The 16748-nt window shown below is 42.0% G+C and overlaps 7 protein-coding genes across 7 annotated transcripts; 4 read left to right on the top strand and 3 right to left on the bottom strand.

The window, feature by feature from the left end:
- Positions 1-170: 170 nt before the first annotated feature.
- PICMEDRAFT_72436 (hypothetical protein) lies at positions 171-2420 on the top strand (the record flags this gene model as incomplete). Its single annotated transcript, XM_019164195.1, has 1 exon — positions 171-2420. One exon carries the CDS (start codon positions 171-173, stop codon positions 2418-2420), a length of 2250 nt encoding a protein of 749 aa, XP_019017472.1.
- A 1505-nt stretch (positions 2421-3925) lies between these two features.
- Positions 3926-4363, top strand: PICMEDRAFT_22026 (hypothetical protein; the record flags this gene model as incomplete). The annotated part of the gene is made up of 1 exon (XM_019162232.1): positions 3926-4363. A coding segment is annotated over one exon (438 nt), but the record flags the coding sequence as incomplete, so codon positions are not given.
- Positions 4364-4805: 442 nt separating this feature from the next.
- On the bottom strand, positions 4806-5996 carry PICMEDRAFT_72434 (hypothetical protein; the record flags this gene model as incomplete). The annotated part of the gene is made up of 1 exon (XM_019164194.1): positions 4806-5996. The coding sequence occupies one exon, from the start codon at positions 5994-5996 to the stop codon at positions 4806-4808; it is 1191 nt and encodes a 396-aa protein (XP_019017470.1).
- A 424-nt stretch (positions 5997-6420) lies between these two features.
- On the top strand, positions 6421-9180 carry PICMEDRAFT_16254 (hypothetical protein). Its single transcript, XM_019161140.1, has one exon. It carries the CDS (start codon positions 6756-6758, stop codon positions 8889-8891), a length of 2136 nt encoding a protein of 711 aa, XP_019017469.1. The 5' UTR covers positions 6421-6755; the 3' UTR covers positions 8892-9180.
- On the bottom strand, positions 8977-11136 carry PICMEDRAFT_33415 (hypothetical protein; the record flags this gene model as incomplete). The annotated part of the gene is made up of 3 exons (XM_019162822.1): positions 8977-9608; positions 9813-9932; positions 10065-11136. The coding sequence occupies 3 exons, from the start codon at positions 11134-11136 to the stop codon at positions 8977-8979; spliced, it is 1824 nt and encodes a 607-aa protein (XP_019017468.1).
- Positions 11137-11436: 300 nt separating this feature from the next.
- On the top strand, positions 11437-13384 carry PICMEDRAFT_16253 (hypothetical protein). Its single transcript, XM_019161139.1, has one exon. It carries the CDS (start codon positions 11489-11491, stop codon positions 13052-13054), a length of 1566 nt encoding a protein of 521 aa, XP_019017467.1. The 5' UTR covers positions 11437-11488; the 3' UTR covers positions 13055-13384.
- PICMEDRAFT_23071 (hypothetical protein) lies at positions 13145-16261 on the bottom strand (the record flags this gene model as incomplete). Its single annotated transcript, XM_019162294.1, has 2 exons — positions 13145-15259; positions 15341-16261. Coding segments are annotated over 2 exons (3036 nt in total), but the record flags the coding sequence as incomplete, so codon positions are not given.
- Between the last annotated feature and the right edge of the window lie 487 nt (positions 16262-16748).

Genomic DNA, 16748 nt, shown 5'->3' with positions numbered 1-16748 from the left:
GATGTGACGAAAAAAATTTGCGCGTGCAATTCGAGTTACAGGCGAATGATTTTTCTTCTCAGCTTTGAAAAATCCATAATGGTTTATTCAACAAGTGGGGATGGAGCTCAAAATCGGCCTCAGTTATCAATATCATTGGAGCAAGAAAGAGACAATAAGCAAAAGTGACAATGTCTAATTTAGGTTTACAGGTGAGACAAGCTGCAGGCTCTATAGATAGCGTTGTTGCTGATTATGCTGTGGGATATATGCAACATATTTTGCATTCCACCGAGGATGCAGTTTTGGCTCGTCAACTAGACATTACAAAGGAAGTCTCGTTTATTGAAGAACTGCTTGTTAGTGCAGGTGGGGATTCTAACAAGGTAAGACAACTTGGGGAAAAGTTGCAGCAAAATATTGAAAAACAATTGAAGGACAATATGTCAAAATTGGAAATTACAGGTGATACCTCCAAGAGACTTTTAGACATCAGTTTGATAAATAGTAAGCAAAGAGAGCTAGATTCCTCGCTAGCACTATTGCAATCTACTGATATAGAGCATACCGGTAGATCCATTGAGAGTAGAGTTGACAAGAAGAAGTTGCAGAAGGCTGAAGCAAAGATTGCCAAAAAGGTTGCAAAGAGAAATAATAGATTTGTGCAGTATGAAGCTTCTAAGCTTATCAATGATCAACAAAAGGACGACTATGATTCTTTCTTCTTAAAGGTGAATCCTATTGAGTTTGGTGCAGGTGCAGGAAAATCAAAGGATATCAAGATCGATACATTTGATTTATATGTCGGTGAGGGTCAAAGAATTTTGAGTAATGCGTCATTGACATTGGCCTTTGGTAGAAGATACGGTTTAGTTGGTCAAAACGGTATTGGTAAATCTACCCTTTTAAGGGCACTATCAAGAAGAGAGTTGGATATTCCTAAGCACATCACCATTTTACACGTTGAGCAAGAACTTAGAGGAGATGATACCATTGCACTTCAGTCTGTCTTGGATGCCGACGTTTGGAGAAAGCAGTTATTGACTGAACAAGAAAGAATTGGGGAAAGAGTCGACGAGATTGAGAAGTTAAAAGAAGAGTTCGATGAGGAATCCTTGGAAATGAAGAAATTGGAGAATGAGCAGGTTGACCTTACCGATAAATTGGAGGAAGTTCATGAGAAATTGGGTGAGATTGAGAGTGATAAGGCGGAGGCCAGAGCCTCCTCTATCCTATATGGGTTGGGTTTCAGCCAAGAAGCCCAACAGAGAGCCACTAAGTCGTTCTCCGGTGGTTGGAGGATGAGATTATCGTTAGCCAGAGCCTTGTTCTGTAAGCCAGATCTCTTATTGTTGGATGAACCCACCAATATGTTGGATGTTCCATCGAGTGCCTACTTGGGTGACTATCTCCAGACGTACCCAGCCACTGTCTTGGTTGTTTCTCACGACCGTGCATTTTTGAATGAAGTTGCGACAGACATCATCCACCAGCATTCCGAAAGATTGGACTACTACAGAGGTGCCAATTTTGACTCTTTCTATGCTACGAGAGAGGAGAGAATTAAGAACCAAAAGAGAGAATACGATAACCAAAAGGCCTACAGAGAGCATTTGCAGACGTTCATTGATAAGTTCAGGTACAATGCTGCGAAGTCCTCGGAGGCGCAATCGAGAATCAAAAAGTTGGAAAAGTTGCCCGTGCTTGAGGCCCCAGAGGAGGACAAGCAGATAACATTCAGATTTCCAGACCCTGAGAAGTTGTCGCCACCGATCTTGCAATTGTTGGACGTCAGTTTTGGGTACGATCCGAAGAATATGTTGTTGAACCACGTCGACCTTGACATCCAGATGAACTCGAGGGTGGCGCTTGTGGGTGCCAACGGATGTGGTAAGACTACCTTGTTGAAGGTGTTGATGGGCACGAACTCTCCGTTGGACGGATCTGTGTCGAAGAACTCGAGGTTGCGTATCGGCTACTTTGCGCAGCATCACGTCGACGGGATGGACTTGACCAAGAACGCGGTGGAGTGGATGAGCGAGAAATACCCGGGTAAGACCGACGAGGAGTACAGACGACATCTAGGCTCGTTTGGTATCACGGGGCCATTGGCGTTGCAGAGGATGCAACTCCTCTCCGGTGGTCAGAAATCGAGAGTGGCCTTTGCCGCTTTGTGCTTGACAAACCCGCACGTCCTCATCATGGACGAACCTTCGAATCACTTGGACACATCCGGGTTGGATGCGCTCTCCGGAGCGCTCCAGCGCTTCCAGGGAGGTGTGTTGATGGTGTCGCATGACGTGACGATGATCAAACAGGTGTGCAAGGAGATCTGGGTCAGCGAGGACGGCCGCGTTTACCGTTTTGACGGCACGATCGACGACTACAAGAAATACATTCTCAGCAAGGCTAATGCCAGCGGTGTTGTCAAGAAGCATTAGGTACGCTTCGGCTCCCCTCCCGCCGTCCACCATGCCATGCTATGCCATGTCATGCTCGGCAACCATTCTGTGTAGCTATTTTTATCCCTCTGTGTACCTGTATGCTATGTCAACATTAGCAGCAACCGCACATCACCGGCTTTCAGAATGCCATAACGAGACCCGATTCTCCTGCATCCGGAGCCCCATGTCTCTCCACCGGCCTGCTTCAGCCCTGACCCTATTTATCACCGAGGCCCTGACCGCCAGAAGCCCTTTTCGGATCGTCCTGGGGTTTTTTTCTCTCCTTCCTCGCTTCCGGGCCCGCATCTGCTGACGGACTGCAAGTAACGGTTACCGGCTACATGCGCTCTGTTACTAAAAAAAGCCGCCGGTGTTTACCTGTGCGGCAGAACCAGGAATGACGAAGAAATAAGAACGGTGGTGGGGGCAGCAGCAGCAGCTGCCAACCACGGGGGCAGACAGGTCTTCGAGGAGAAAAAGATCTGGTGGCTGTATAAATAATCCGCTCGCTGCAACTTTCTGGTTCTATATTGCTTTCTCGGCCAGATCCTAGCCGGCCACTAGAATCATTTGTTAACACATATTTGTCCTTCATCTAATAATCTTCTACCTAATTAATATGTATTTTTTATTTATCACCTAATTTCACCTGTCATCAACATCGCTTAACTTCATTCGTCTAATTGGGAGGCAACACGCACAGCGCTAAGGTCAAGCGTCACGGCACGAATGCTGATGATGTTCAGCTTTCACCCGCATGTCAGCCGAGTTTTTCCTATCCTCTGGTCTCGCTTGCTGCACCCTCGGAGCTAAAAACAGCTGATTTACCCAATCCGGTAAGACCCTCGGAAGTCACTCTTTTTTTTTACCCCGCTGATGTCATAGCGGAGCTTTCTGTTGCCCGCACTGCGGCGTACACTCGGATCTGCACGATGACGCCATAGGCGAAAAGGAAAACAGCTTGCGAATAACGTCTGCATCTAATGTGCCTGTCAGCCGTTTAACAATATTTTTAGAAACTGTAACAGCCGCTTTTGTTGCCCCGCATTATGCGTCACTCCCAGGCTGGACTGCAGCATTGCAACATTAGGACCTAGGAACCGGAATACTCCGTGCCTGGTGCAAGTAAGGCACTCGAGTCTGAGGGGATCGGCTTCGTTTGCATGGTCGATCTCCCCGCACCGAAGGGCTTTCACAGTCACTACGAATTTTTCAAAATAGGTTTAAAAATAGATGTCTGCACAAAAGCATGGGCACTGTAAACATCGGCCTTCTCAACAACTCGGAGTGCAACCATGGTACAGTGAAATTTCTTCTGCAAGGCAGCTGCAATTATTGAGACTCCACAGTATGTCTCTGCATTATAAAAGGGACGTTTATCTCGGCTGTTTCTTCCATCTAGTAGCTCAGTCTTCAGTTTAGTATTTTTTAGTCGTAGATTCCATAATCTGTTCTGCAACACAAAAAAAACGAACACAGAACCCGCAATGAACTTCAAAAATCTCCTTGCTCTTGCTGCTTCAGCAGTCGCCGCTTCCGCAGAAGACATCTATTTGATCGCCAAGTCCAACTCCAACAATACGGAAATCAGCAACAAGGGTGTCGGTTTCATCCACGAAGGGGCAGGCATCAACTACGGCTTCCTAGGGGCCGAAGGCCAGGGCGCCACTTTGTCCTACAACGAAACCGAAAAGCAAATCATCCTTGACACGGGCGTGCTGCAGTTCTTCAGAGTCTCCAGTGGCTATGTGGCTGTTAGTGTCGAAGGGCCAGACTCCGAAATCACCTTCGACAACAACGACTTCTTGTTGGTCAACGGTTCTTCCAAGCATTTCTTTGGTTGTAAAAACACCAACGACCCATATCAATACTCTGTCAGCTCCTACGAAGTCATGTATTACCCGGAGGATGCTCCATCTGGCTGTCTTCCGTTGACTCTCCAGAAACAAGCTTCTTCATCTTCATCTTCATCTTCATCCTCTACCTCCTCCTCCAGTGCTCCACCTTCCTCCAGTGCACCAACCACTACTCCAGTCACCACGTCTTCCACTTTGAGTAGTTTTACGACTAGCTCAGGTCACCATGAAGTAAGCTCCACCTCCATTTTCACCGCCGCTGCTGCTGCGAAATATGTACCAGCGGGCTCTTTCTTTGCCGTAGCAGGTCTTGCTGCTGCTTTGGTCTAATTTTATAAGATCATAGCGCATTGGATGAAATGTCCGCTAATCTTTTATTTTCTTACCGTCATAGCTTTTTATACTTCCTTCCATTTTTTATCTAATTTGTGTAATCACTATCATGTACCGCCTATTCTGGATAGACCTGAAAAATATGTTATATTTAACAAATTAAATAAAGTACACTATACTATGAGCAAAGCTATTATTTACTTGAGACATTTAATTTTTCTCTCCATAACTTGAATTCTTCTGTTAGCATTCCACCATTCTCACCATCGTATGGAGACTGTAACTTTTTGGTGGTTTCTTCATCATTCTCGAGCAAATTCACAAACATACTATTCTTGCTTGGGTCAAACTCTAACCTATAGGTCTTGGTTTCATCGTCAATAGGTATGCTTTCCTCCAACCAGCTGAGAATACCACTCAAAAACTTGATGGATTGCATCGATTTGTTAACAATTCTTACATTAGGATTCTGCTGCTGTCTTTGTACCGATATAGGATTATTCTTGATCATCAGAGGTATATCCTCGGTTTTGAACTCTTCAATGCTCCTAATCTTCAGCGATGCGTCTCTGAACGCATAAATTATTCTTGGTATACCCACCAAGAAACATTGCGCCCATGTTTTCAACAGTTTGTTTTCGAAGTTGAATACCTTGCCTGGGTCATTCAGTGGTCCAGTGGTTTTTAACTCAACATAATGAGCTAATGGTGAAGATCCGTCGTTTGGTTTGAAATCCCAGACACAATCTACCTCCGCACCGAGGAGCAGAGGAGTCGATCCAATGGTTGTCTTCACCACTATACCATATTGCTCAATATTGTTTACTTCTAACTTATTTCTCTTTTCAATCTCCTTTCTTGTGCATTTAGCCCAAGGCTTGGGAAGAGTCGCAATTTTTTCAAACTTGTAGCCGGAATACATAAATTTCCTTTGGATATCATTTGGAGTCACACTCTCGGCCTCTCTTCTAAATTCAATGTCAGATTGCATGAAAAGCTGACGATCAAAGACAACTATGTTGTAAACGAGTCTGTCTCGGTTTTCGTATGGTAGAAGCATTAATGTTTTCAATAATCCTCTCCAGGTAATCAATTTAGCTGATACTTTTTTGTTGTGCTCAATTTCGTAGTTCATTATGCACCTAAGAAGACCAGTAAAGTCACCGTAGTCTAGTTTTGGATTTGCCTTAAAAGAGGAAAAGCCTCCACTCAAGTCTATTCCATCAGGAGTGTTCAAATCGGCGTCTGAAAGGTAATAGTAACTAAGCTGGGAATCATCTATCGTGATATCATTTTCAATATTTCTCGAAAAACAGCCTAACTCCTTCGGCCTTTTCACCGTAGAGTTTTCTGAGAATTTTCTGATTGAATATTTTGACTCCATTTCTTGTTGAGAATGTTATCCAAAAAGCACGAAATGACACGCTTCTTTCTTAATATAGGTCATAACTTTTCGAAATCTTCTTGAACATCAAAGAAACATGAAAATTGCAGAAAAAAAAAGCAGTAGGGAAAAATCGGCGCGTCGGTCATATCATACCGATGAATAATGGAGTTTTGAAGGTGGGTATTGGGTTATCTTTTGCCTCCCTGTTATAGAAAAGAATCAAACATTCTTCTAATAGGTACATACACTGGAGTCTGACCTATATATTTCCCCGATTTTTAACTTTCGTTGTTCTTTTCACCAATTGACCAAGCTAAAACTGTTGAATTTTCTTATGTGTTAGCTAGCTTCCAAAAAAATGAGCTTTTCTTTTTTGAAAAAAAAGTCGCTTTTTATACCTTAAAAGTATCACAATTTCAACTTCTGCTCTTACTTATGGCTAATAGCTTGAACTTACGCTTGTTGCTCATCAAAATGACTTTTTTATTGATAATATCACCACGTCCCAATGATTGTTGTAGTTTACGTAACTCAACTTTTTTTTGACGAAACTGGTGATTTAGCGGCTTTTTAAATTAGCCGCTAAGAAGGCACCATGAATCACGATTTTTTTTTCAGTGCTGGGCATCTGAGGCAGAGGGAAGGAGACGGTTGGAAAAAACGCAGTACTTCTGGATGAATCTTCCTAACGTTCTCAGCTTCGTTCCACCAGTGCTCATTCTCTTTGACTTAGGCTTTCATCATACAATAACAGCAATGAGTTACGTATTGAACATTGCTGGTAAGGCACCAGCAGTTGATTATGCGCTTTTGACTGCAGCTGCATTTATCAACACCTCTTCTGATGGTGACATAAAACTCAACTTTGTGGACGGCAAAACTGTTTCAAAAGATGTTGCTACATCTGCCCAGCTTTTGAAGGGCGACGAAACAGTTTCTACTGACTCTATCGAAATTTTGAATTATTTTGGAACCGAATTTCCAACTGTCATTTTAGCAAAGAAAGAGTCTGAAGAATGGATCAAGTTCTCTCATGAAAAGTTACTTGTCAAGGATTTCAAGAAGTTATCTGTTGATTTGGAAAAACTTGAATCTCACTTGAACCTTAGATCGTTCATTATTGGATACAAGATCACTGCTGCTGATATTGCAATCTGGGGTGCTTTAAGAGCCAACCCAGTCATGGGTTCGGTTCTTAAAAACTCAGTTTACATCAACGTCACAAGATGGTACCAGTTCTTAGAATCCGACAAGAGATTCGGCGAAATGCCAACATTACTTTCTACTTCTCTCGCTGAAATGAAGAAATTGTCAAAGAACGGTAAGAAAGAGATTCACAAGGCCAACTTTGAAATTGATCTTATCGACGCTAAAGACGGTGAGGTTGTCACTAGATTCCCACCTGAGCCATCTGGATACTTGCACATTGGACATGCTAAGGCTGCTGTTTTGAACCAATACTTTGCCAACGCATACCACGGTAAGTTAATCATCAGATTCGATGACACTAACCCTTCAAAGGAAAAGACCGAGTTTCAAGACTCCATCATCGAAGATTTGAGATTGTTGGGTATCAAGGGTGACAGAATCACCTACTCTTCTGACTACTTCCAAGAAATGTATGACCTAGCTATCAAGATGATCAAGGAAGGTAAGGCCTACTGTGACGATACTCCATTGGAAAAGATGAGAGCAGAAAGAATGGACGGTCTAAAATCCGAAAGAAGAGACAGAACAGTCGAAGAAAACTTGAAGATTTTCACTGAAGACATGAAAAACGGTACTGAAGAAGGCCTGAAGAACTGTTTGAGAGCCAAAATTGACTACACTGCATTGAACAAGACCTTGAGAGACCCTGTCATTTACAGATGTAACTTGACTCCCCACCATAGAACTGGTAGTGCTTGGAAAATCTACCCAACCTATGACTTCTGTGTTCCAATTGTCGATGCCTTGGAAGGCGTCACCCATGCTTTGAGAACCATTGAATACAGAGACAGAAATGCACAGTACGAATGGATGTTGAATGCATTAGGCCTGAGAAAGGTTCACATTTGGGATTTCGCCAGAGTTAACTTTGTCAGAACCTTGTTATCAAAGAGAAAGTTACAATGGTTTGTTGACAAGGGATACGTTTCCAACTGGGATGACCCAAGATTCCCTACCGTTAGAGGTATCAGAAGAAGAGGTATGACAGTTGAAGGTTTGAAGAATTTCATTATTTCTCAAGGGCCTTCAAAGAATATCATCAACTTGGACTGGAGTATCATTTGGGCTGCCAACAAGAAGATCATTGATCCAATTGCTCCTAGACATACTGCTTTAGAATCAAAGGACTTGGTTACTGTCAACATTGTTGATGGTCCTGAGTTACATGCTGAAAAGAAACCAAAGCACAAGAAAAACCCTGCTGTTGGTGAAAAAAATGTCTACTACTCTTCCAAGGCTCTGATTGAACAAATTGATGCTGCTGCGATTAAGGATGGTGAAGAAGTCACCTTCATGGATTGGGGTAATGTTATCTGTACCAAGGTTCACAAGGACGCTGAAGGGAAGGTCACCTCCATCGATGCTAAGTTGAACTTGGATGGTGACTTCAGGAAGACCGAGAAGAAATTGACTTGGTTGGCTTCTGAAAAGAACGTCCCAGTTGACTTAGTCGATTTCGACCACTTGATCACCAAAGACAAGTTGGACGAAGGTGACAATTTTGAAAATTTTCTCACTCCAGATACTAAATTCACTACCAAAGCTATTGCTGACGTTAATGTTGAGTCGATGAAGGTTGGTGATATCATCCAATTCGAAAGAAAAGGCTACTACATCTTAGACTCCAACAAGGACGGGAAGTACATTTTCTTCACTGTTCCTGACGGTAAGCAAAAGAAATAAATGTTGGTTGAGGCAAATCTTGGTTTTTTTCCCAATGTGTAATTTCTTTCTATAATGATATATTTATAATAATCAAATCTATAAATTATACACCTGTGAATTTCGTGATGATTAAGTACCGAACAAATATCTCCACCATAGAGACAATGACACTTATACCTATTGCAACAATCAACATCTTGGTGATTTTGGTCATTTTACGTTCAGCCAAAGAATCAGATAAGATGTCGAAAAAATCAAGGAACACCTTACATCGATCATTTATGACCTCCACCCTTTGTTCGATTTCCAAATAGTCACGCACGGCTGTATATAATGGATGTAACCCTGGCTCAATAGACCAAAAATATTCAGGCGTATCAAGGACATTGGACAATAGGTTGACCTCACTTCGTAACTGGAACAATCGTCCCGTTTTGGTCAACAACCGTTTGGTCGTATAGTTCTGCAGTCTACCTGTCATTGCCAAGGCTTTTGGAAGTTTTGAGATAGAATTCAAAATAGTGGACATTTTATCTTCAAAGAGTGATAGTTTTGTTGATTGTGCGATAGCATGAGACATTGTAAGTTTGATCAAATGATCTCCCGACTTCAACGTGATCATATCATTATAGATGCGGGGGGTTGGAACATCTCTGTTGTACTCAAAATGAAACTCCTCTGTTTCGATGTCATGCTCGGGAACAGGTTTGACTATCAAAGACAACTCCTCCTCCTCTTCTTCTTCTTCTTCTTCTTCTTCTTCATTTTTATCATCGCCATCCTCGTTATCATCATTATTGTCCCCATCCAAGCCTCCCTGTCTTCGAATATTATGGGCTTCCCTTGCAGCAACTGCAATATAGTCATCGTCATATTCGTCGTTCTCATCGTCACTTTCGTCGTCATCATCATCGTCATCGTCGTCTAAGTCGAATTCACCCGGTTGTATCTTGGCAAATACCAAATCTGCAAGAATGTTTTTTTCGTGTATCTCACTAAAGTTCCAGAAGACAACCACCCCGTAGTCAAGAATAAACATTTCTGCGTGCTTGCTTAAATCTGGAAGATGTGGATGTTTTGACTTAGCGGTGGAATATCGCCTTAGACTCTCATCTACATTTTCTTTATTCGTTCCATTAGCTGACGTACCTAAAGATTCTTTATTTTGTTCTGAATTTAGATTTGGAGTACTGGAAAACAGCTTCCTTTCGTCAGTGCTTTGCTGATGTTTGGTGTTCAATTCTGCTCGCATGGAAGTATCCGAAGATTGTGTAGATTCCGTCGAATTCGAGCGGTCTTCGTCTATACTATCTCGTATTTCACGCTCAATGACACTTTCTGTTGGACTAGAACTGACAAAATATTGGGGTTCGGATGGATCGAAGTCGCTGTTTGTGTTAGGTGAATTTGTTATTGTATTACCGCTTTCGACACTAGTTATGTTATTCTCATTATCGGCACCGGAATAAAACTCATAATGATGATCTCTTTCTTCAGATTTGTTAATAAAATGCTCCATCAATTTGATACCTCGTTGCATCTTCAAAGAGTTATTCGACTGGACTCTATACCCATTCTCACCAGGAAGTAGAGGTAGAGAGTATGGTATGTACAATACTTCATCATAAAGACGGGGCAGGACCATGTGGTACTTGGCTAAAAACTTGGAGGTCAGCTTCAAGTTGAAACCTTCTGCAATCAAGTACGCGGTGACACGCGGATATTCGTGTTCTCTTTGTTCTTTTGTGAGCTTCTCTGCTTTAGTTCTATTGCACACCTCTTGGAATATGTTCTCTGTAGTCGACTTTTCCCTAGAATCCTCCGAGCTCACAGATCCGTTTTCGGGAATCAAAACCAACTTCTGCGTGATTTTCGACGTTCTGCTTGGTAAGTTCTTCACATACTGTGGAATTCTTTGATAGAAATTGTTCGAATCAAACAATTTCGATGGAACGAGCCTAGGTGCCTCTCTTTGTCTCGAAGAGGGAATATCACCGATGTTGGATGTCAAATTCGACACAGAAATGTTAGAGTACTTCGAGTTCGACGACCTCCTCATGCTCTGCACCAGGTTTGACACCCGCTCGCTTGACTTCTCTTTCTTTTTCTTCAGTTGTTCCAGCTTGTGCCCTGCAAATGGAGCCCTTATCTGGTTTTTTCGAACATCCGTGACCAAGATAGAAGGTGATCTTTTTGCGGTGGAGACGGGTGGACCCGCCGGACCCGCCGTGTTCTTCTTGGTATTCGACGCCGTCGACAGCATCGGTGTTCTTCACTAAGATCGACTCTTTTGAAACAAGCGTAGTTGCTTCTCCTTTTGAAGCCTAAAACCGCCTCCGCATCTTCCCTCTTCAAGAGCAACATAGATCCTGAGGGGAGGAAGAAAAGACATATCCTAATTAGGGTAGCGACGGACATGTGCGAGACAAAAGAGACTTGCTGTGAATCGCCCGATTGGGCAGCTATTCCAGGGACGGCGCGGATGGTGAAGAAGACGAGGATGACGGAAGAGAAGTTGAGGAGAAAGAAGATGAAGCAGAAGAAGTGAAGGAAAGACTTGAGGGAAGAAGATTCTGGTTCAAATAGCACAAAGCGTATATTCTAAGGCAGTCAGGATGAGCGACAGTGACGACGATCTTTTAGAGTTAGCTGGAATTGGATCCGACGAGGAAAGCGATTACGAGCCAAAGGTGGCGGCAGGAAGACGCAAGACTGCAAAGAGAACTATCGAAGAAGATTCCGAGAACGAAGATGACGACGAAGAGCTGAACCCAGAAGAAGACCCGTACCCTCTTGAGGGAAAATACAAGGACGAGGAGGACAAGATGAGATTGATGCAGATGGATGAAGTCTCTAGAGAAGGGATTCTCTACGACCGTATACAGGAGAAGGAAACATTCAGAGAAAGAAGATTCTTGGCTTTGCGGGCGAGACAGAGCAAGGCTGAGTCTCAAACTATTGAGAAGGGTTCTACTTCTAAGAAACTGAGAACCAGCAAGCTCTCTGAGTTGAAAAGACAGAGGGAAAAGAAGTCCGTGAAAGAAGACAGGAAGAGAAGAGGCGACGGAGACTATATGGATGTCGACGACGAGGATGACGACGACGAGGATGACGACGCAGATCTTAAGGAGCTTGCTGGGTACGGTGATGAAGATGAAGAGGAAGATTACTACTCTGACGGATACAGCGCCTCTAGAAAGGGCTCTTTGAGGGCGAAAGCAGAGTTCAACCAGTCTCAGTACCAGGATGCTACTTTAGACGACATCAACAACAAGATCAGGGCTACAAGGTCTGTACTTGAAAAATTCTTATACCGTGAAGAGTTCGACGCTTGTATTCCTGGAACTCTCGTTAGAGTCAACATCGGTCCCTCGAAGGCCACTGGTAGGCCACAGTATAGGATGGCTTTGGTTGAGGAAGTGAGAAGAGGTGGTAAACCATACAAATTGTTTGGCAAGCCTTGCAACACCTATCTAAAAGTATCACAGGGTGATTCGGCAACTGTGGTGGAGCTGTCCTGCTTGTCTAATTCCCCTTTCACAGAGGAAGACTTTGATAGCTATAAGAAAAGAGTTTCAACATCGAAAAAGCAATCTCTGCCAAGCGTGGGATACGTCGAAGACAAATTCAACGAGTTGAAAAATATGTCCAACAAAAGATTGACGGATGAGGACATTAACAGAATGATGGCAAGGAAGGAAGAGTTATCAGTCTACGAAATGAATACTGCAGCAAGAGTCAGAAAGTTGGGGAGATTGAGAGAGGAGCTTCAGGTCGCTTTGGAACAAGCCAATCAACAGAGAGCAGATACGCTTCAAAGTGAGATTAGCCAGTTGGAAAATTTTTTCAAGGGAACACAGAATACTTCCAAATTAGAGCAGATCAATATCAGAAACCAAAAGTCTAACCAAGAATTCATCAGAAAGGCAGAAAAGAAGTTAGTAGAAACAAAACGGAAACAACTGCAGAATAATGATTTCAGTGATCCATTTAGTAGATTGAGAACGAACCCTAAAGTCTTTTACAAATCTGCCTACACAGAGGACGAAAATACTCAGAAAAGTGAAGAAAAAGCTGCGGAAGAAAATGATAAGAATAAAATTAAGAATAGTGTATTCAGAAGAGAAGGTATTGACGCTTTAATCAAAGACATAAACATTGATCTCGAATTTGATATATAAGTGTTTTTTTCTGTCTAATTTACATTTATGTATTTGTACTTGTAACTATTGATGTATGATAATAGCTCAACCAAGAGTCTAAGCAAAGGCAATACTTTCCGACAAAAAGTTCTTCTGTGTTTCTGACAAACAGCTATTATAAATGCTTTCAAAATCGGCAATGTTCTTGGATGTGCACTCTTTGAAAAATTCTATCAAGAGTTGTCGCATATCGTTGTCTGTCGCATCGCTTCCTCTCTTGGTAGTGCCATCATCGTCAACATAGGACTTCAGCTGATCAAAAGTAGCCTCTCCCCGCCCTTCCATGTCTTCCCAGTCATCTTCTTTCTCTGCATCTTCAAAATGATTGTGATGAGGATCGTGGTCGTCACCGGTTTCACTTTCGTGATAGTTATCATGACCATGTCCTTGTTTTAAAGAGATTTCTATGTTTTTGCCTGAAGTTATTTCATTTTTTAGCTCATCAAGAAGAAGTTTGATAATCTTAGCATCTGCTGGAATTTTCTCGTATTTTACTGGCACCTTTTTCGCCATAGATCTTGTTATTATAATGCCTTCGGGAACTTGTAGCTGTAGTGCATCGCCATCGACAATGAGGTGCTTAACAGCTGGATAATTCAACTTGAAAATCTCCATGAAAGCACGAACGTTAGATAATATCGAGTTATAACCACGCATAATCTCGTAAGCTTGAAACCAGATAGGTAAGATTTTTGATAGCGCTGGTTCGTCCCCAACCGTGAAACTGTTCAAAAAGTTGATCGTTGCTTGGGGTTGTGAAATAGTTAACATGTTGAAAATCAGAATCATGTTCTCGATCGTTGGAACTTCTTTGGCCTTCACTAGCCTTACTGTTAAGGCTTTAAGGATGTCCTCCAAGTACTCGTCAATGGAATCACTAAACTGATTCAACAAGACTGTCACCAAGTCTCCTAGTTTAGCAATGGCTCTATCAGACATGGATGGGGAAAGTAGCTTGGATACGCTCTTCAGGAGGATTTCAATACCTGTTTCATGCGTCTCATTGTCAACATATGCCGAGCATAACGAGACAGAGTTTTTAACAAGTTCAATCAAGCATTCAGAACCTGATTGTAAAAGAGCATCCTCATCGCAAGCAAGTATGAATTTTGTCACTACTGCAAATGTTGACTGAAATACTTGCGGTGAAAACTCCTGACCGGTTTGTCCTTTAATGAAGACACTGATAACCTGTAGTGACAAGTCAATCTGTGAATTATATTCACCATCGAACTCCGAGATCTTTTCAAGAAGTGAGGGAAAGACAGATGATACCAAGTTCCAATACGTTTCTCTTGGTATATCACTAATCAAATCCTCAATGCACTCAAACAACGAGGTATTCAAAGCAAAATTGGAATCGTTTTTAAAGCCAATACTGAGTATCAAATGAATTGAGTCTGCATTTTGCGACAACGACTTGTTATCGATACAAATAATGATAGTCATTACTTCCAAAAGCATCATATTGGTATCCTCCTCAGAATCTTCTTTCAATTGGTCAACCAATTCAAGCAACTTATGCTGTATGTCTGTACTAAATTCTTTGGCCCTAATAAAATAGTTGTAATACTGAAGTGAAACCAATATTGCAGACTTTATGATCAGATAATCGTCTGCTCCTCCCAATTCTGTTATTATGGAGGAAATCTTTTCGAATGAAGGAATACCCAAAGCTTTACAAATTGAGGCATACTTGAAAATGAACTTCGGTATCATGAGAATTAGTCGTGCCACTAAGAATTGAAATTCTTCATTTATTAATCGTTCATTTGTGGCTAGCTCAACCACATTGTTAAGGAAATGGTTCACATCAAATGGTGGTTGAGAAACAATAGTATCGTCGTTGTCAAAACAGCATGCAAGCAGGAAAATAACAGCCTCTACTCCTAGCTGGTCCATGCTAAAATCTTGAATGTGACCAAACTTTTGAACAAGTATATGTATGAAAATTGAATTATCTTTTGCATTCATATCACTGAGCAATTCTCTAATAGAGTCTCTCACTGTAATTTGACCGTCTAAACCAGACTCATCTGTGACAAATTGATTAAAGTCAGCGTTGTATTCGTCTATTTTTGAAAATGGTAGGGTAGATAGTGGTATAAGCAAATCACATAATTTGGAGATTTTTTCTATGCTGCCTAGCCCATGGATTTCAATCAATGCTTGGACAAGTTCTACCTTTTTGGCAACAGTCATGGTCAAAACCTGGAAAGGTTCTCTACGTTCTCTTTGTGAAGCATTAAACTGGCTCAAGTCTACAAAAATTGATTCAAAAATAGATTGCATTGGCTCGACTGTTAGCAGTTGGGTGTATACTTTACTTTCGAGGGATAAGTCAAGTAGCGCCAAATCGAGTGAATCGCTAATAAATCTATCCAACAGCTCTGCATAGGCATTAACGAGAAAATTGAGGACAGTATAGAGTTGGTGTTTGAAATCCCATGCCATAAGTTGGTTGACATACTGGCCGCTCTCTGAAACGGTTCTCGATATATTCAAAAGAAGTTGGTAGATTTGAGGAACCACTGCATGGCAGAAGCTTTCTCTGGATGGAATTTCGAGATCCACATCGACCAAAGAGTTGCAAACAACCTGTAGTAAACGCAACGTTTCCACCTTAATTTCCAGATTGTAGTTGACACCTTCGAGTAGCATTTCACAAGTTTTCAGCACTTGAACAGCAATCCCCTGCTCAAAGAACTGTTCATCAGTGACGACATCGTCAAAGATCTCTTGCATGACGTACAAAGAGCCGATTATCTCATATACCGAATATTGTGGATTCGTAGTGGAGGTGTATAAACGGTCCATTAAAGTTGGCCATTCATCGGGATAATCAACTGCTGCTATCTGCACAATCGCATAACCCGAACTGCTCCTTATCTTAGAGTCTGGATCTCCAATCAATTTCAGCAACGATTCTCGTAGTGTTTGCTTCACTTCTTGGTTGATTGTGTTTGGGCCTCTGAAATTATCAAAAGCCGGAGACCAGTACAACGGCACAGCTCTTTTCAAATGAAGTAAGGAAGCTTGTCTCACGGCCAATTCCAAAGAGTCATTTAGCGCAATTTGGATAAGAGAGAAAAGGAAAGCATCCGGGTTCGATTCCATCATATGTTTAAATGTGAGCTCCGATCTGATTCTAACGTTATTGTCTGAACTCATCAAGTTCTGCAACAAATAGTGCATACTCTCAGCATCGCTTGCGCCTGATAGTACTGTAGCCATAATAAAGTGTGTGTAATTTTCAACAAACTGGATTACTCTACAGCCTTAGGCACTGGGACTAGGCAGCTTTCCTTCTGATCAAATTTCGACTATCCGAAATGGAGACGAAACTCGTTTTCAGGAAGATCAAGCACTCCAAACGCTATACGCGTCAAAGAAAAACCTGAAAAAAAATAAAATAAAATAAAATTCCGCACGTGATCAAAATAATTGCGCTACACAAAATTTGTCGTGAGGTGACAAAGATTTTGTTGCACTGTCATGCTTTTGTGACGTGTCATTAGTCACGAGAAAAAAAAATGGGAAGGAAAGTTGGCCCTGCATGAAATCAATGTGAACCTTCAATAACGCCCTGGGGTGGATCTTAACAGAAGTCGTTTTGGCGTTTCTTCTTGGATGGGCAGCACAATCTAGAGTATCAGAAACAATTCTCAGGAAC

The sequence above is a fragment of the Pichia membranifaciens genome, assembly GCF_001661235.1.
Source record: "Pichia membranifaciens NRRL Y-2026 unplaced genomic scaffold PICMEscaffold_3, whole genome shotgun sequence".
In the NCBI taxonomy this organism is placed as follows: domain Eukaryota; kingdom Fungi; phylum Ascomycota; class Pichiomycetes; order Pichiales; family Pichiaceae; genus Pichia; species Pichia membranifaciens.
Note: the sequence above shows the minus strand (reverse complement) of the source record. Positions and strands in the feature narration are given on the sequence as shown.